Genomic DNA, 20,863 nt, shown 5'->3' with positions numbered 1-20,863 from the left:
TGTGTTTGTCACCCATTCAAGACATTTCTTTTAACTTTTAATCCTATGTCTTGTTTGACCTAATTCAGAAATAAATTTAAGCATCCGGTTGATCAAGTGCTATTTTTCCAGATTTATAATGCATTAAATCTAATCCAGCCAATGTGGGAGAAACATTCTGTGATTTTACTTTGGTGTGATTTCAAGCAGTAGTAGTATATTTTAGCTAAAAGGGAGATTCACTATTTTGAATAATCGCAAATGGGATGTAGGATTTTATTTTGAAGGTACTATCCGGAAGTGCTATGCTGCTGCGATTTGAATGGAGTCCTGGCGAGGACCGCAGTCTCTCCGCTTTCCTTTCAGTCACTTCATGGAAAAGTAGGTCCGTTCAGTTGCTGCTGGAGATTTATCCCGTCCCGCAGTTCCCATCATTCGACTTTATTAAGAAAAGAAAACGACACATTTTCTTCCGGGAGTGAACTTGCGAGGAATGAGCAGCAGAGTGTCTTTACTGTGACTTTCTTCCGCGGGGGAGAGAGCGTGTGTCCCGGTGCCACCAGGGCAGAGAGGCTGCCGCTGAGGGATCATCACCCGGAGAGGAAAACTAGCCCCCCCCCCCGCATGCTGCCCCTGAAATAACGTCAAGGTAAAAACTTATTTGATTCCACTGAAATAGGAGGTTTTTCCCCTGGAGGTATAAAGTAATGGTTTTCTTTTGACTTGGTGGTATTTAAAAATATATTGTTCTTTGCCAAAAAATACGAGTTTTTGATTTTCTAAATATCTTTCAGATGCTCAGCTTCCATGTTTTCTAATTGCATGGCAATGTTTTACTTGTTGCTTCTCTTTCAAAGCAGTAGACCCGGTTTTTCTTTAAAAATGCCTATAAAAATATGGATATTTGATATAATTGTCAAGATTGAGTCAGAAAAACTACTGGGGAGGTCAGACGTTTATCTTTATGAGTCTTTGCATCGGTTGCCCTGTTTCTAGCACATTAAGAGACATAATCATTTGATAGCTGATTGTATTGTGTGTTAGGAGTGTACTTAGACTAATGCGTGCTGACAAATATCAGATGCAACAGGATATCCACAGACAATACAAGAGATCATATGAAAATAATAAATAATATGAAAATAAACATCCCAGAGAGAAATAAACTGACGTAGAGAGACAGTTAAAGTTCCAGAGGTTGATTCGATCTGTCTGAGGAGTGAATAAAAGCACACAAAAGGACAAGAATTCAAACTAAAACTCTGACGGTGCTCGTGTGTTGAGTCATTGTGCGATTGTGTGGCATCCAGCAATTGTTTGAGGCAGCAGGATGAAGGTGCTGTGAGCGAGCGCTGACTCCACAGAGGAGTTTAATCATGGAAATGGAAGGAGGCAGGGAAGGGGGGTGGTCCTTAGGAGGTTAAATGTAGGACACAGGGGGAGTTGATGGCTGGTAGCAGACTAGTAGCCACCAGCTAAATTGGATGTGACCTCACCCTCAGCCCCTCAGTTTTCCCCCCCGGGGAGCAGCTGCAGGGCCTGGGCTAGCCTGTGATTTACAATGCCACTAACCGCATGCAGGGCCACACCCAGGCCCTTTATCCCGCACATGTGGTGTTTTCCGTCACTGCGTTTGTGTCTTCGTGAGTGACGCGTACCGTAGCGGCGCGTCTGTCGCCTGGTGAGTGGCGAAGGAAGGGATGAATATTCGCACTGCCACTTCTCCCGGCTGCAGAGGTGATGGATGAGTCCGAATGCTCAGCGCGAAAGTGGCTGTCTGCTGAAAGGGAGGACGAGAGAGGCGTAGTGGCACAAACGATCACCTGGTAGATCCATTATCTTCTAACTGTCTTGCACATGCATGAACTTAACAGCAGGAAGTCGGTTCCGGAGGGGCAGTTCTCTCTGATTTTCTTCAGTAGTATATCACCCGTAACAAGAACAACGTCCACTTAGATGAAGAAATACTCAACATTTCTCCATCACAGGACAATGTTTAGCGGCCTCGGGAACGATTTTGAAGTGAACACTACTCATGTTTTTTTCCTTGATTTTGTCAGGAAAAAGTATTCTTTTCATTCTCCACCAAGCCTTTCTCTCCACCGCAAGCTCAAATGCATTTGTGGGGCATTCTTGGGGGCGGGTGGGGGGGCTTGTTGCTTCTAAAAACAGCCTCTGAAATGTCTGAGGAATGGCGCGGTGCAAGTTGACCTCTACTTGCCACAGTCTGCTGCGAAAAAAACAAGGATAAAAATGTTTCATTAGCGGTTAGTGGATGTTTACAGGAGATTTAACTGCAAGCTAATATTGTTTGTTGCAATCGTATTGAAAACGGGGGTTATTAACAGCGTTTTATCTGGTTACCTTTCAGTTATTCACAATAGACTACTAATAGAAATAAATGTTACTCCACTAATCCAACAATAGAATGTTGTGCAGTTTTCCTGAAACAGTAAAATGGCAATGACTTGGTGTCAAGTCAAAGTTCTTGATTTTAGAACATCTCACACAGTTCTGCGTTCAGTTATAAACACAGAACTGTAGGCAAAAAATGCTCGTTAGCCATGTCATTAAGCTGACGTCTTCAACCGTCTTATATTTGTTCATTGCTAACAGGTACATTGGACTTAATGTAGATTATACTCACACACCGTATTTCAGAATCTGTATCCACCCCAAAAATCTATCCAAATCATCCACAACCTTTTGACTTGTGTCGGTAACAAAGACAGGACGAAGACGTGTGCTTGTCCATGTTTCTAATGGGTCATTTTCACCAACCCATACAATACCGTCCCTGTTCTGTGCGTGTGTAAGAGTGGTAATGTTTCAGGGCTGTAAAGTGAGGCTATAGTTGTCTGGAAGGTTAGTGACAGAAACTGGCTATACGTGTTGTTTTCGTCGCGCCAGAAACAAGCGTGCGTTACGTCGAGGCCGGTTAATGAGGCGGATCGATTACCGCATGTGCAGAAAAGCTGTAATTCAGCGCTTCATACTCAGCACCAGCTGCTCTCGTCAGGAAATCTAAGCATGACAGCTTTATTGCAGGAAGCATCTCTGATGTACAAGAGATTAACTTTTCGTCCAATCATTCACGTTTTTCAGAGCACAGTTTTAGAACATCGTGTTTAGTCTGCTGCTTCTGAGAAGCTAGAGAATTAAATATGACAGATCTGGACCCAGCAGCCACTGTAGAACGCTGACTGTTTTCAGCTCTGCTGTTTTCCCTCTCCTGGGGTAGCGGAAATGGAGGCCCTCAGTTCAGATGTCAAGTCTGGGGTCTAACGAAAGACATCTGAGTGTCATTAATAGGCCAGTTGTGGAAAGTTCAGGCCTCAGCAGTATCACAGTATCCACAGGTGACTGCAAAATTGGATTACGGCTCAACTTAGACACGTCTGTTTGATATAGTAAGTCAAAGATAGCAGAGTTGGGTACTGAGTGCTGTGGCATCACCCCCTCTGTGTTGCTGTGATCATGTTAAAAATGATGACTGGTTGAGCCGACTCTTGACGATGAAGCGGCCTTCACCCTTCTGAATGAAATGTTTTAGCAGCTGTCACTGCTGACATAAATACTTTCATTAGTTCCCCCCTTTTTCCCCCACACATTTTACCTGGTAATGTGGCCTGATTGTCTTCAATATCGTAGTTTCTGCAACAGTTGAAAAGAATAGTCCATTTTATTAAGGAATTCATTAGAAAAACAAGCATTTTTCTGGTTTCATTTTAATAATTGTGAGCGTGTCCAAGTTTTTTAACAACTCGGCTGTGTAAAATTGTATATGTGCTCCTTAATAGTAAAAACTAATAGAAGACCCCCTCCATGGCTTTGTGTGAATGGAAAAAGCCTGAATACCCTGTATTCAGAACTTCATCATTTGAAATTGACCTGTTATGAAGCCCCGCCTCCATCACGAAGCCACACCCCATTGACCCACTGGGACATCGGTCACCTGCCATAGTTTTGGCAGATGCCACTGTTAGGGACATATCATGTGATGTTATACAGAGAACAGAAGGACTTTATTTCAGACAAAAAATGTCTTTGTTGCACCATGGAGGGATACATTTAGCATTTAAAGGTAGATACAGGTGACGAGATGAAGTGGGAGGCTAAAAGCGATGTCACATGGCCCGATTTTTTTATGTTCTATGTGAGCTGACTATGTTGTCTGTCATACTATTGGCTCGGAATCCACCAGGACCTAAATTAAATAATTTTTATTTATATAATTGCAAATTCTATAAGTAAGCCACTACAGTGTGCACCATTGTCTCTCTCATAACCAGACAAATCATCACCCACCTATAGCCAGAGAAGGCTCTCCTCATAAATTATAAGTAGTTTTGAGATAGAAAGTTAAGCAAAGGGCTCTCCGAAATGCATGCAGACATTTTACTGTAAGCACTCTAATGACCGTCACATGTTTCGCCCCTCACAGGCCCCTTTTTGTGTCAGTTCGCACAGTTAAGGGAAATTTATGTCCAGTCACATCTGCCTAAGTGTGAAATCATGCCAGTTGTCTTATTAAATGTGATTTGTATTTAGCGGTCCCAAGTAGCTGCAGCTCATCCTTGTCAGATTGACTGTTTGGGCAATTAACTCAAGAGAAACAAGCGTCCCTGTCTTCATCCCCACAGATGGTGGAATAATCGCTTTCCTACTGTAAATATTTTTTCTGAGACTGCAGACTGTTGTCATTTGTTATTCGCTTCATGCCCCAACATCGTAGGTGCCCAGTAGGAAAATGTATGCATCACAGCCATTTATGAATGATTGTTTTGGCCTTGGTGTTAGCATTGTTCTGCTTGTCCTAGAGTTAAGGACAAGCAGCTTGGTATAGGTTCAGATGCTTGATTCACAAAGGAAATTTGCTACCATGTTGGCAGCTTCAAACATTTTCTTTCACTCCATTCTGCTGTTCATCTGTGTCTCTCTCACTCTTTTCTCCTGTCTCAAATGAATGCCAAATATGTTATTTGTAATGGCTCCCGAAGAGGACTGTGGCTAGTTTCCAGGCACACATAAGCTTCCTGTGTGATTCAGTTGATCTTCCTGTGTTTTTACAAAAGGAAGGGCCGACTCAGCAAAAACAGGGAGGTGGGGAGGTTCAGGATTCGGCAGATTACAGCTCACCAGACTGAGCCTCGAGCTTACATTGTTAGACCCAGGCAACCCCACAAAAATCTACCACTTAGGCCTGGTTGGTGGTGTGGAGAATCGGTCCACACCACCAGATCAGGCTTTGGAATAATGTCACATTTCATCTAAGTTTTTTTATTTGTCCGCTGTCATGGTTCTACCCTTTCCTTAAAAATATAGTGTATTTAGAAGTAGGTGTGGCAGGCACTAAGTGCATAAAGTCAATGCATAGTTGTACTTCCACGTCAGTGTTTGAGCTGAAATACTCTCCTGTGAGCTTTGGGGTATGGCTCAGATCTGCAGCAGTAGCAGAACTTCAGCATTAGTACCCTTTTAGAGCAAGATTTACCACACAAAAGGTTCAATGTTTTTAAGTTTCTCCCATCCAAATGATATTTTACCATTGAACTAAGGTGTAGACGTGCGCAGGGCTCGTAAGGACTGATAATTACGACCAGTAGAGCAGTGGTGATTCTTTGTGTAGCGTGCTGTATCGAGCTTTTGTCCCAACCTTCATCCACAAACCTCTGCTGGACTCAAAGTGAAGTGATGCTCCACATTTACTCTACATTTGTCCCTGAAATCCTTCAGCAAAACAAGTTAATTGTAACAGATGGAAACAGTTTAAGAGTGAGAAAAGCAATATGATTTATTCAGTGTCAACTCCCCCTTATTTCCTGTTAGTTGCTTTCAAATTACTTGGTTATTATTAGTTGGTAACTATCTATCGTCGACAGATTTGCAGAAGCAGCTCGATTGTTTGGCCTGATGATCAGCCTCAGTAAGACGGAGGTCATCCACCAACCAGCACCAGGCACCAGCGCACCGCCCCCCAATGTATCCATCGAGGGAACTGAGCTGAAGGTGGTTGAGCAATTCAAGTACCTCGGAAGCACCATTTCCTGTGATGGCTCTCTAGACAAGGAGATAGCTCAGCGTATCAGCAAAGCCAGCCAGTCCCTTGGTCGACTCAGAACCCGTGTGATAAATAACAAAAACATCAAACTGGAGACTAAAGTCTACAAAGCTGTTGTGCTCACCAGCCTTCTTTACGGCTGTGAGACCTGGACAACATACAGGAAGTACATAAAACAGTTGGAACGATTCCACATGAGGTCCCTGCGGTCAATAATGCACATCAAATGGCAGGATAGAGTGACCAACCTGGCGGTCTTGGACAGAGCTGGCCTTGTAAGTATCGAGACCATGATTATGAAAGCCCAACTCCGCTGGTCAGGCCACCTGATCAGAATGGACAGCACGCGCCTTCCCCGTCAGGTCTTCTACGGCGTCCTCTCCCAGGGGCAGAGAAACACTGGGCGCCCCAAGAAGCGGTACAAAGACTGCATCAAGGACAGCCTAAAGTACTGTGGCATCCCTCCAGCACAGCTAGAAGCCCAGGCCCAAAACAGAGTCGGATGGCGCGCCGCAGTCAAGAAGGGCTGCAAATCCTTCGAGGACCACAGAAGAGGCAAAGTCACAGCAGCCAGGCAAAGAAGGAAGGAAGCAGCAACAGCCCCACCCACGGCGTCTTTCCCATGTCCCAACTGTCCCAGAGTGTGTGGCTCCAGAATTGGGCTAATCAGCCACCTTCGAAGTCACCAGAGATGACTGCACTGACATCATCGGATCGATGGTCAACCCAAGCAAGCAATATTCAAAATGAGTAAATACTTAACAGGTTTAAAGGAGGCATCTCGCCACCTACGCGAAGTCCAACGTGATTACGGAGGCCAGGTGGGAAGGGCAAGTCAGAAATAATGTGTAGCGCAGCTATTTTCAGCGCAGACTATGAATAGTGTCATGGACTTGGGTCTTTGCTGGAGCTTGAGGTTTACCCTGAGTTGTTTCCACTGATGCCCTCTATGATGCAAAACCCATTCACGATGAATATTTAAAGTTCTGAAAAGCAACCAGAACAGCTTAAGTGATATTGATTTTCTGACTGAGAGTTAGTCCTTTTTAAAGCAGCGGCCAACACCCGGTGTATCTTTAGCCTCTCTCACACTCCCACATCATGCGGTAGGGTTCAAGCCAGCATATTTCACTAAGTGTTGTGCGTGAAATGCAGATGAGAAATTTTAAAATCAGCAACAAGCTACACATTTAACATTTAAGCTGCAGCCACTACCCCATAACTTAGTTAAATTATATAGTTCTAACTATGGGTTACACCAAACTACCAGATTAACACTTTTCATATTATATGAACTCAAATGTTTATGCACATTTTTCCTCAGAAAGTACAATATTTCAATTTAGATGAGTTTTGGCTGATTTGTTTCAAGCTTCTTGTCTTTTTAAAAAATATGTATGCATTACAAACACAGTTGACCTTTTTCTGCCTTCATCAAGCAGCCGTGAAAGTAATGTAGAGTCAATATAACAGAAATGTTCCATTTATCAGCCCTGATTCTTATGTCTTCTAAATGTCTTCTAAATGCTACCAGCTCAACTGCTAATAGCACTCTTGGATCAATACATCAAAGTCAGATGGAAGAATATTTTATTGATCAACACCAAAAAACACATCTTGCCAGAGTGCAGAATTTAAACAGGTCTTTTCTGTTTTCTTTCTAACCAAAACCTTCAAAAGTAGAATGCTCATGCAATTTGGAAAGTATGATGGCATTTCTGCTCTGTGGAAAGATCCAGTTTCAGCGACCCGCCTGTGTTCCTGTCTGGAATATCTAGCAGAGAAGCTGAAAAATGAAGATGTTAACGTGCCTCATTAGTATTGGTTATCACAAAGAGGCTCTTGGCCATGAAGGGATGCACTGTGAGTGGGAACACTTTAAAGATCAGACCTTCTGTCATGGTCTCAGAAGGCAGCCAGATTCATTGCTTTTGTCTGCTCAGAGAGCCCCCCCCCCCTTACCCAGAGGGTGGGGGTGGACAGACAGAAAGACAGACTGTCCCTGTTCAGTATTCTCCTTCAGTTCTGTCTGGCGGCTTGTACGTCTCAGAGCTCAGACATGGTCGGTGCCGTTTGAAGGGAATCTGAAGTCAAGAGCCTTCTTGGTTGGGCTGACACAGGAGGGAGTCGACCAAGCATTTGTGTGGGTGGTTTCGATGAAGAAAGCAGAGGGGGGAGTGAAAAAGAGAAGAAGGAACCATAGAAGAGTAAGGGCAGATGGGGCCAGAGAAGCCAGAGATGCGGTTGTGGCAACAGTGAAGCGACTACATGCAACTTGGAATGTTTCAATTAAACATCATTTGAACACGAGGTCATCGGGGTCCATTAGACTTTAGGCATGTGGACTTCCTTCAGCATTTGTTTGCTGTTCGACAGGTTAGTCACAATATAGCCCCAATCCAGAAGAGAGAGAGAGCAAAAAGAAAAAAATGCTTGTGATCTTAACAGGCAGTGGGGAAAAGTCTGCAAACTCCTTTCCAATAGGATTGAGGCAGGTCTTTCCCATATGAGATGTGCACCGCCCTTTCCTGTTTTTCCTTCTTTTCCATTCCCTTTTCATGAGCAGAGAGGAGCGGTCATTCTGAGTGAGAGAAGCCCAGGCTTTTCTTTGACAAAGAACTCTGTGATTCTTGATCCGCCACCAGTTTTTTTTTTTTTTTTCTAGCTGTGTTGGGAAGTGCTAATGGTTATTTTTCATGGCAGTGTACTCTTTAAGGTGAAAGCAGCTCAGTGAAACACCATAGAGTTTTACATGGGGTTTGAGAAACCTTGAAGTGTTAATAGAAACTGTGGTTCTTTGTTCTTATTGAAATGTGTCCATTTTACAAATGAAAGTAAATCAGAGTGCTGATTCAGTTGTGTTTTTCCGCTTGGTAGCTGCTAACATTAGTGTCTTCTTACACAGTTCAAACAAAGGGACAGCATCAGGAATTTATATTATTATTCACTTATTCCCTGAAAACTGTTTATATGCTGGTACCAGATTAGTCGTATTTGTGTTTCCACCACACCTAAGTTCTGGAAAATGTATTTAGATCACAAACATTACGTTTGGGGGAGTGGTATGGTTGTTGGTCCCATTGCGACTGTTGTGGTCATTCAGCTCGCTTAAGAATCTGGCTTATATGTCATGAGTGTATGCAAGCACGGCAGGCTGCAAGTGTGCTCCACCAATCAGTGTTTTCAGGGAAAGCTTTAGGGTTGGGTAAATGAAAAAGAAAATAATCTAGAATCCCCAAACCTTTGCAGTCATGAATTGGCAAAGTATTCCTTTTTTCTGTTCAATTACATGTGGACACCTTAGCTCTAGTGGAATTGGCCCAGAGTAGTCCGAATTTAGCCAGACTAACACCCCAGATAGCGTGAATGTGAGTCGACTTACAAGAGCATGTGGACGGCGAGCTGGCCTATGCGATGTGCCCATGTGCAACATTTTGTTTATATTTTCTGACCTGGAAGTAGAAGCTTTCCAAACAGCAACTGGTAGTGACCCAGTATGGAAAGTATTATTGTTACAACATGGAGACGCCACAATGTTGCTGTTGATTTAGCTGTGTGTTACCTCGCTGGCTAATGTCTTTACGGACTATGGATTGTTGTGCTGTGACGTAAAAGGTCAGCCGGTGTGGCCCAAGAACAACAACCAGTGCAAATCACTACCTAGCGGGGAAGGGGGGATATGGCTAATGAAATCCTATAAATAATAATAATTTTCCTCAAAGTCCAGAAAGCTTTCTGAGAAGTCGGCATCTGATTTTCTGCAACTCAGGTGGCATAAAAATGTATTTTATGAGTTGAATAAGCTCAAACTCTGTTAGGTTTATCAGCTGCAGCTGCTTCCTCAAATAACAAAGAGATGCCATTAACCGAGAGGCTGGGCTGTTGGTGTCAGATAGGAAGCATGATCTTGGGCCCACTGTAACATCCTGTTCCTCCCAGTCTTTTCTCTGCTACTGTAATTTCTCTCTGTACACTCATATATGATAACGACTGCTAAAACAAAGTATAAGTACTTTTTGTGTTTTTCATACATTCAACAACCAGTGCAAATCACCACCTAGCGGGGAAGGGGGGATATGGCTAATGAAATCCTATAAATAATAATAATTTTCCTCAAAGTCCAGAAAGCTTTCTGAGAAGTCGGCATCTGATTTTCTGCAACTCAGGTGGCATAAAAATGTATTTTATGAGTTGAATAAACTCAAATTCTGTTGGGTTTATCAGCTACAGCTGCTTCCTCAAATAACAAAGAGATGCCATTAACCGAGAGGCTGGGCTGTTGGTGTCAGATAGGAAGCATGATCTTGGGCCCAGTGTAACATCCTGTTCCTCCCAGTCTTTTCTCTGCTACTGTAATTTCTCTCTGTACACTCATATGTGATAACGACTGCTAAAACAAAGTATAAGTACTTTTTGTGTTTTTCATACATTCAACAACCAGTGCAAATCACCACCTAGCGGGGAAGGGGGGATATGGCTAATGAAATCCTATAAATAATAATAATTTTCCTCAAAGTCCAGAAAGCTTTCTGAGAAGTCGGCATCTGATTTTCTGCAACTCAGGTGGCATAAAAATGTATTTTATGAGTTGAATAAACTCAAATTCTGTTGGGTTTATCAGCTACAGCTGCTTCCTCAAATAACAAAGAGATGCCATTAACCGAGAGGCTGGGCTGTTGGTGTCAGATAGGAAGCATGATCTTGGGCCCAGTGTAACATCCTGTTCCTCCCAGTCTTTTCTCTGCTACTGTAATTTCTCTCTGTACACTCATATGTGATAACGACTGCTAAAACAAAGTATAAGTACTTTTTGTGTTTTTCATACATTCTAAATTTCTGGACCTCCATTTTGCACTGGGTTTGTACAGTTATATAACTGCCTAACACCTTTGCTGTTTTTTGTGCGCTGATTTATCGGGTCATGGTTAAATGTAGAACTGATGCCATGCAGAGTACATGGACTCTGCCAAGCGACAGTAAGGGAAAAGCCGGTTGATCTAATCTGAGGGGGGGGCTGCAGACAGTCCGTCTGCACCTCTGTGTCTATATAAACTCACAGACACATACACATGCAAGCACACACACTCACACAGAGGAATGTATCACTCAACACCAGTACTCTGAAGACCAGAGCTTCCTTTAGCACACTAATGGATTGCTATCTTTTTTTTTTTTCAACCAAAGCCACTATGAACAGCCAGTAAGCTATACTGGGCCAAAACTACAAAAGAAAAACTGTCGTTCCTCTATCGCCCTCTGTCAGGGTCTGATTTGAACCACATGCTTTATGTGTCCTGGGTACAATAGCCTTTGTTGAGAGGTTTGACTCCCATAAATCTGTAATTTACACTCAAGACCAGTGCTGGTTATAATGGATAGGCTACAAGTCAATTAAACTGGAAATGCACTGAACCACCATGTCCCATTAATATAACTTAAGGATGATAATGAAGCTGTTGGATATTAGCACTGCAGTGGTAAGAGGCTCAAAAGTGTCAGTGTTAATTACCACATTTGAGGTGATGAATTTAAATTTAACCTCAGTTCTAAGTAAAGCTATGGCCTCAAATGTAAAGGAGCCTCTGACGGTATTTTAAAGCCATATTTTAAATTTGGGGATGGTTTTTGGTTTGCAAATGTGATCCATCTTGAAATCTGCTGTATTTTCACTCTTGTGCTCTTATTTAGCAGAAATATTTGGCTTGAATTTGATGTATAACATCCCTATGTTTGACGCTGTCATTACATGATGGTAATGTGTTGAACTAAGACTGGCAATATCAAAACTTTTGAGAGAATGCTCTACCTTTGATGCCCAGCTGTAGTGACAGAGGCACAAGTATACCTCCAGACGTACATAGATTAGCTGATAAAGTACAAATAAAAGTCTTTCAGTTCTCATATGCGTAGGTTACGGGTTTAGCTTTTAAATGTGGGATAAGATGAATCATTATAGCTGTCAAAAAGAGCACGCGTGCAGACAAGAGATCAATAGGACGAAAGGGGCCGGCCCTGGAGATCTGCTGCTATTTACACTAAAAGTGGCTGAGGGGCAAAAAATGCATTCCAAGATTGGACTTGATCAGAGTGATCGCATGACTGCCTGTAGATTAATGTAATGTTGACATTCTGGACTATTTTGTCTTTGAAAAGATTAATCTCAGCTTTCAGCCTCCATCCCCAGCAGCTACAGCAGCCTAATTATTACACAGATAAATATTAACATGCCAGGTTGCAACAACATCAGGTTTGGTTGTATAAAGTGTGTTTTCTTCTGTTTTAGATGGACCTGAGACTGCTCCTGATATCAACATTGTTAGGAACTTTTTATAATTCATATGCACAGAAAGGTAATTTTCCCATCTGCATCTTCTTTCTTTTAATTATGATTTTACATGAAAATCTGCCAGTTTGTTGCCTTTGTTTGCCACTGTTTGTATGTGTCCAGCTTCTTTATTCACCCTCAGACATTTATAGAATTATTTCTCAAACTGATAAATGTGTGTAAATACTGACTGCAATTATTGTTAAAAGTATCATAGACAGGAAATCCATCCCAGCACCAAACAGCATAGAGGATAATGGGAAAGATGGAATATTCCAGCTCTGTCTCCGATTACCATCAAGCCGCAAAATGTTCCACTTGAGCTGATGCGTAGACACGAGGGGCTTAACATGCTGCTTACTTTGCAGGGCCTTTGCTGCAGACTTGCTCCCTCTAACTCCTCTTTTTTCCCCCTTTGTTTTCAATCCAGAGGGGAACGAGTGCATCATTGCCAATGCCAAACACTGTGGGGAGTGCATCCAGGCTGGGGCTAAATGTGGCTGGTGTAAAGACCCGGTATGGAAGGAAAACCTTGGTTTTTTTTAGCCCTTCCACACCTTTGTCCATTTAAAATGAATACTAATTAGTGTGCTGCGCCCCACAGGCGTTCCTGAAGCAGGGTGAGGCGGTGTCGACCCGCTGTGATGAGCTGCAGTCTCTGGTAAAAAGAGGCTGTAATGTGGACATGATTGAAAGCCCAAAAGGGGAGAAGAAGATCCTGAGAAACAAACCGGTAACAAACCGCAAAAAAGGAGGAGAAAAACTGCAGCCACATGAAATCACCCAAATCCAGCCACAGAAGCTCAACCTCACCCTTCGATCGGGTGAGGAACCTTTCAGCCAATATTTTCTGCGGCTCTTAATAGCTGTGATCACTCGCCAATGATCGTATGCTACTTCTTCCTGTTGAACAATAACTTTAGGGGAGCCCCAGACCTTTGACTTGAAGTTCAAACGAGCAGAAGATTACCCGATTGACCTGTACTACCTGATGGACCTGTCATACTCAATGAAGGATGATCTGGAGAATGTGAAGAACCTGGGAACAAGTCTGATGCAGAAGATGTCAAAGATCACTTCTGACTTCCAGATAGGTGAGGACGTTCACATGTAGTGACATAGAAATTTTACATCAGGCTGCTGGACCAACAAACACACACACACAAACACACACTTCAAACTCCTCTGGTTGTCTTCACCAGGACCATTAGTTGTTACAGCACTCAGATGAATATGGACTTTGAGTGACCAAGTTTTTATTTTAAATACCATCCATGTTTGAAGGCCCTTCTTGTGACCTGGAGAGACACATAAAATATGAAACAGTTCAGAGGTCAACCTTTTCTAAATGTTAGGAGAGATCAATCCAACAGTCAGCTAAAGTGAATTTCTAAGTCCGCCTGTCTTGAAAGGTTTTGGCTCGTTTGTGGAAAAGACAGTGATGCCATACATCAGCACTACCCCGGCCAAGCTGCTGAACCCGTGCACAGGCGACCAGAACTGCACCAGTCCATTCAGCTACAGAAACGTCCTCAACCTGACCAGCGATGGCAAGCAGTTCAACACCCTGGTGGGCCAACAGCAAATCTCTGGAAATCTAGACTCTCCCGAGGGGGGGTTTGATGCCATCATGCAAGTGGCTGTGTGTGGGGTAAGCAACACACTACGGTAAAAGTCAGAATCACCCTTCAATTTTCCAGCACGATAAATATTAGTTAAGATAATGAAGGGAAGTGCAAGAAAGAAACTGCATGAGAAAAATTCCTAACCCTGGCCTTGTGCTGGGAAGTATCAACACAGTTTCACTTATTTTATGTATTTATTTTTATTTTTATGTCCCTTGTTACCCTAGAACAGTGTTTGCTTGTACTTTCTTAGCAGCCCATCCCGTGGGGAGTATTCAGGATAGCTAAAGTTCTCATTTCAGACAGGATTGAATCCTTTCCTTTGGGAAAACACAGCTGCTCCATAGAGTATGTGTTTATAGAGGAATTAAGATCTTTGTTCTCATTTTAATGATGGTATTTGGCTGAATTACAGAAGAATATCTTGATTCACATTCCTTATGCTTTGTATTTCTCACGGATCTTTTAGAACCTGATCGGTTGGAGGGATGTGACCCGTCTGCTGGTTTTCTCCACTGATGCTGGGTTCCACTTTGCCGGTGATGGCAAACTAGGTGGCATTGTCCTGCCCAATGATGGGAAATGTCACTTGGAGGATAACGTCTACACAATGAGCCACTATTATGTAAGTAGCTTGGGGCTGTTTTGTTACGTGAACAGTTTAAGATGTGAGCAATGTTGAACGAGTTGCCCTTCTCCTTTTCAAAGGACTATCCCTCCATTGCTCACCTGGTTCAAAAACTGAGTGACAACAACATCCAGACCATCTTTGCAGTGACGGAGGAGTTTCAGCCTGTTTATCAGGTGAGTGCTGCTACTATCTGATACTATACATTCCTTCTTTTCTTCCTCATTCACTGTTAATGTGGGTGTTCTAAGGATTTGCCATGTGTGAAAACATGCGCTTGGGCCAACATGTGCTGCGAGTTATGGTCGCATCCTCTCTTATACTATAATTACTTCCCTCTGTGACGTTGTTGCTCTTCAGGCCATTTGTAACCCTCCTTCATCTGAGTTTAATTAACTTTAACTACTGGTATGTGAGCTCAATCTCATTTTAACGTGGAATGAAGTTGTTAAAGTCTGTGGTTATTCTTAAAAAGGCATTCATCTGATGCCCAACAGAAATGCTGGTTCTGTCATTGGGTCAGCAGAACTTTATTTTTTCTCTCTTCAGGAGCTGAAAAATCTCATACCAAAGTCTGCAGTAGGGACTCTGTCTGCCAACTCAAGCAATGTAATCAACCTTATTATAGATGCTTACAATGTAAGTACAGTGGTGAGATGACATTTCACAAGTTGTATTTACACACAGATAATATTCAACTTGTGGACTTGGTAGCATTGTGGAAACTTGACATTATATAGCTTAACTTTTGTTGAGAGCTACTAGAGGTTTTTTCCATGTTCTAATAAGCCACATTTGTTGCTAATGTTGCTATTAAACAACATTTTCTGTTGGTGTTTGCAGTCGCTTTCATCTGAAGTTATTCTGGAGAACAGCAAGCTTCCCTCAGGTGTGACCATAACATACACATCCCGCTGTAAGAATGGAGTGGTCAACGGAGGCGAAAATGGACGAAAATGCTCCAACATCTCCATTGGAGATGAAGTGAGGATTTCCTAAAGACATATTTCGGCTTTAATGCACATTTATATACTGATATTTGATCGCGGAATCAGAATACAGAAAATAATTCAAGCAACACATTCAAAATCAAAGTTGCATTTGGTAGTGAAATCTCACCAAAGCTGAGCTACACCCTCACTTAAATAATATAATAAAAACAATGGATTTTCAGTATTATTGAGAGGAACAACACATCAAATTTACTCCTTTTATACAAAAACGTCACCTGCAATTGAGGCCTGCATTATGGAAAACATGAAATGGTGCTAAAATGCATACAGCTGAGTTGCTGAGAGTAACTTTTCACTTGTTAAATCAAGACTGATAAGAGGAATTGATCAAACACTGAGCCATGAATGTTGAAGTGTTATAATAGATCTTGAAAGACCTGAACATTTATTATCTGCTTTTCTTTTTCACCTGTCGATCTTTATCAATAAGATAAAGCTACATTTGCTCTTTTCTGTTTTTTAAGGTTACCTTTAGCATCAGTGTGACATCAAAGGGCTGCCCTAATGAAGGAATGTCTGACACCATTAAGATTAAGCCCCTGGGATTTACTGAAGAGTTGGAGATCACGCTCAACTTTATCTGCGGCTGCGACTGCCAGAAAGTCGGCATCAACAAGAGTCCCCTCTGCCACAGTAACGGCACCTATGAGTGTGGAGACTGCAGGTAAGTCCGTGATTGGACGACAATGAAATTCCTCAGTTTTGAGAAACTGGTCTAAGCAACTTCTTCTTTCTCAGGTGTGAGGATGGACACGTGGGGAGAGAGTGCGAATGCAGCAGCAATGACGTCGCCACAGAAGATATGGACCGAACGTGCCGTAAAGACAACACGACTGACATTTGCAGCAACAGCGGTGACTGTGTATGTGGCACATGTGAATGCAAGAACAGGGACAACCCCGAGGAGAGATACAGCGGCCAGTTCTGCGAGTGTGACAACTTCAGCTGTGATCGCTCCGGCAACAAACTGTGTGGAGGTGAATGTAGGCCCCTGGGCAGATGCAGAAGCATAAATGGACTCTTGAACAACGAGAAAGCTTTTAATCTTTTTTTTCAGGGCACGGACGCTGTGAATGCAGAGTTTGTGTCTGTGATCTGATGTGGACTGGAAGCGCCTGTGATTGCTCACTGGATAACACCACATGTATGGCCAGCAACAAGCAGATTTGCAATGGCAGGGGCACGTGTGACTGTGGCATCTGCAAGTGCACTGACCCCAAATTCCAGGGTCCCACCTGTGAGATCTGCCCTACCTGTCCAGGAGTGTGTACTGAACACAAGTAAGCAGTGTGGATGTGATGCCCTCATTCCCATATTCGGCTAATTCTAATTGTTATTTTAACCTAAATGAAATTAAAAACTTTAAATCAGAATGCCCAAAGGATCGTGTTGATACCAGAATGAACCTCACTGTTTACATGCCCCCGTCCTTCAGAGAGTGTGTCCAGTGCCGGACGTTCGGCACCGGTGAGAAGAAGGACACATGCGAGAAAGACTGCAGTTACTTCACTCTGATCAAAGTGAAGGACCGGGACAAGCTACCGCAACCCAACGACGCTGCGTACCCCGTGATGCACTGCAAGGAGAGGGACGCCAACGACTGCTGGTTCTACTACACCTACGCCGTCAACAACAACACAGTGAAGGAGGTCCATGTGGTCGACAGTCTGGGTAAGGACACAAACTGGGTTTGCATGGACCTGGGTGTGGAGGGTATTCTGTTGCATTGGAACCTAATTACAGGGGCTGTGGTGGCTACACTGCAAAAATAGAGCATTTGTGTTTTTACATACTGTATAAGCAGTGTGATATATCATCCCCATGGTAGTGTTATTGTGAGCTGCCTAAACACTCTACTGCCTGGTTTTAGACTGTCCCGCTGGTCCTGATATTATCCCAATTGTGGCGGGCGTGGTTGCCGGCATCGTCCTGATCGGCTTAGCCTTGCTTCTTATCTGGAAACTGCTGATGATCATCCACGACAGACGAGAGTTTGCCAAATTTGAGAAGGAGAAGATGAACGCCAAATGGGATACAGTGAGTGCAGCCCTGTGCTCTGACACGAGCAGGATAAGTGCTTTTGATTTCTGGCTGTCATTTAAATGTGGAAAACAGCTTGTTTTGCTTGGTAGCGTCTGTCCAGGAATTTATTGTTCCAAACTGTAGATGAGGTTTGCAGATGTCACCTGAAATCATAATAAAGTGTCCAAATTCTTGTTTAGGCTTACAGCTGCAGCAATGAAAGTGTGTTGCTTTTAAATGCCACTCAGAATTAAGAGATAAATGAAGCCATAAGTGTACTTTTTTGGAATGTTCACCACAGTTAAATATTTTGTTGAAGATTGAGCAGAGCTCCACTTTCCTTCCCTGAGCAGCATCAGCCAACAAAAACATGCCACAGTTCCGTCTAAATTCAGGTACAATGAGGTGTCTCCGCCTAGTGGTGGAATCATATCTTACCTCCTGTCTAAGATGCAGAGCTACCAATTAGGGAAGAGGATCTCTTTCTCTCATAAGCAGGGCAGCTTATAACTACACATTCCTTTCATTTCATGAAAAAGGACACAATTAGTTAATCTAATTTGAGTTTCCTCAAAATCAAACCAAGTAGAGTTAAGGTGAGGGATCTGATCTTATGAGTCGGAACCACCACTTCAGCAGAGAAACAGACACGCATGTAGAGCACTCAAATAGAGTTTTGAGGAATTTTACTTTTTTGCAACTTAAAATGTTCCCTTCCTTACATTTGCGGATTGGTGTCTCAAATTTTCCACATCAGTGATATGTTCATGTAGTTTTATTTCACCATCACTGTTCATTGTTGGAGTGTTACATTTTATTTTCATCAGACTGATGAAACTGATGAACAAGAAAATCTCCATGTCATTTATCTTCTGTCTCAGTCATGCTCTCTCCCTCTTTATTCTTTAACAATTCTGTTTTGTTGCTGCTTGAATTTCTCTGTCATTCTTTGCCTGTAGCAAGAAAATCCCATATACAAGAGTCCTATCAATCAGTTCCAGAACCCCAGTTATGGACGTAAAGCTGCTGTCCTTTAAGTTTGTATTTCTTTTCCTTTCCACTCTAGTTTCCTGCATGAACTGTGTGTGTCTTGCTTTCTCCTAATTCTTGCTTTCTCAAAATATCATCCAGTCCGATAAAAACATTTTTCAAGCTTTCAGATGTAGTTGGATGCATGAGTGTGCTGTGAGCAAACCAATCCAGATTTCAGTAGGGTATCTAGTAAATTGATTTGGAGCTTAATTTATACCTGGGTATTAGCCAGAGCAGCATGGCTGTGTGCTCACTGGTAACCCAGTGTGAAGAGGTGTGTTATGCTTCAAAAACTCTACAAAATGTTTTTTGCCTCGAGTGAAACTAATTAAATTCATTTTCTCTTTTCCAGGGTGAAAATCCCATCTACAAAAGTGCTGTCACCACTGTGGTGAATCCCAAATATGAAGGAAAGTGTTGATTTCGCAGTTTTTGATTAACTTTTGTCTACCAGCCAGAGTATTCACCCCCGGCTTTGGACTTTAAGAGGAATAGGAACATGCCGTGGGAATTCTGTCTTATCCTGTTGCTCGCTCATTGTAGCTTACCATTCTGCCACCACATTTGTGAAATTTCTGCTTCCTATTTCTGCGCATTTGTCGTGATTCAGATGTAAAGTATACTGTGTGTGTATCCTTTCACATTGCATATTTAAAAACGTGAGAAAAAGAAGGTGCTAGTTAATCACAGAATTGGTATGAAAGAAAGATTTAGCTTTTCTCATCACAGTAGAGAGCAGAATAAAACTAGACTTCTTTAAGGTATACACACAATATATATATAACATGTAGTCCCCTTCTGTATCTGTGGCAGAGATGTCTGTTTTCACTCTTCTAATTTGTCTCCGTGCACTGACTTCCTGCGTGTTTCAGACAGGGCCTGACTTTTATATGTAAATTATCACCTGTATCATCTTATTGTCAGTATGTGTGTGTATATATATATTCAAAAGACAACTGCAATAGGATGCTTTGAATATGAATATTCATCCTGGAATGGACAGTTCTCTTGAATCAAAGTGCATTATGCAGTAGTTGTAAGTGTAGTTCTGAAAGTCAGTTGAGAAACATCTGATATTTGAGACTTTACTGTACTGAGTATTAAAAAGGTAAAAATATTTTAAGAAAATGTTCTATCGATCTATAGGTATCAGAATGTCTATCATCAGAGTTATTGATCTGCAATCATGAAGGGATTGTATACCACTTGTTGAAATTATGGAATTGTGGTAATGCTGAACAATCAAGAGATTTGTACATTTTATAAGTTGCGGTTTAAGAAGAGTTTAAAGTTCAAATGTAAAAATTAAAAACAACCACCATGCTGAGCATGAGATTTAAGATCATTGTCCCCAAAAGATTTTTAGAGCTTTGCAACAAAATAAGGATCATATTTGTAGAGAAGCCATGGAAATGCTTTTTGGATGATAAATTGTAGCATTTTCCACCTGCAGTACCTTGATTACTCACTCTCAGGTCCTTTCCTGTGTTTATCAAAAACACCAAATGTGTGCTGTGTTCCATGAACTCATTTGTGTAAATCCAATTTGTGAGTTATTGTATTTTTTAGATTGTGTCATAAATAGTATTTAACTCTGTCAAATATCACCTCTGAAATGCTTTCGCACCCAATAAATGCCTCTGAAGTAGTTAATACCTTTAGAGTATTGTTTTTACAAATGCCTTTATTTCAATATCCAATACTGTTTATGGGTTATTTATTAAATAAAATACAACAATGTGGTGGTACTGTTTGATTATTTTCATTTTTTGGTAAAAGAATCATAATTAAGCATAAGGAATCGGTGTTTGAAGGACTACAATGAACTATCTTTAATGTTAAGTAATGTAATGTAATGTTAAGCCCGAGAGGTGAATTTAAAAAAAATGACATTAATTTAATTTTGTACTTTCAGCCAGGCACGAGTAAACATTTAATACAGTAGAATTTTCAGTGTGCATTTTTGCTGCTGGATTATAATAAAGCAAACTTAATGCAAATGAGTTTGCGTCACGCTTCATAATTGCAGTGGTATGTAAAAGAATAAACATATTTGGACCATGTGGTGATCGTGTGCAGTTTCCAGGTGTTACGTAACACAGGCGGCAGCAACGTGATATTTTCCAATTACATCTGCATTACGAACTACGGACTCAAAATTACATACGTTTTTGTATT

At 41.9% G+C, this 20,863-nt stretch overlaps 1 protein-coding gene across 2 annotated transcripts; it reads left to right on the top strand.

Moving 5' to 3' along the window:
• The first annotated feature begins 324 nt into the window (after positions 1-324).
• On the top strand, positions 325-20,423 carry LOC130514064 (integrin beta-1-like). 2 transcript variants are annotated; one of them, XM_057013429.1, is made up of 17 exons: positions 325-628; positions 12,324-12,390; positions 12,796-12,881; positions 12,970-13,189; positions 13,289-13,459; positions 13,778-14,016; positions 14,460-14,615; positions 14,699-14,794; positions 15,168-15,257; positions 15,462-15,602; positions 16,096-16,295; positions 16,370-16,608; positions 16,689-16,911; positions 17,067-17,302; positions 17,502-17,668; positions 18,613-18,690; positions 19,038-20,423. In XM_057013429.1, the coding sequence occupies exons 2-16, from the start codon at positions 12,324-12,326 to the stop codon at positions 18,688-18,690; spliced, it is 2,409 nt and encodes an 802-aa protein (XP_056869409.1). In that variant the 5' UTR covers positions 325-628; the 3' UTR covers positions 19,038-20,423. The 2 variants fall into 2 exon arrangements, with proteins under 2 accessions (XP_056869409.1, XP_056869410.1); XM_057013430.1 differs by lacking the exon at positions 18,613-18,690.
• Positions 20,424-20,863: the final 440 nt, after the last annotated feature.

Source organism: Takifugu flavidus, chromosome 17 (genome assembly GCF_003711565.1).
Source record: "Takifugu flavidus isolate HTHZ2018 chromosome 17, ASM371156v2, whole genome shotgun sequence".
NCBI lineage: Eukaryota > Metazoa > Chordata > Actinopteri > Tetraodontiformes > Tetraodontidae > Takifugu > Takifugu flavidus.
This window is presented reverse-complemented; position numbering and strand designations above follow the sequence as displayed.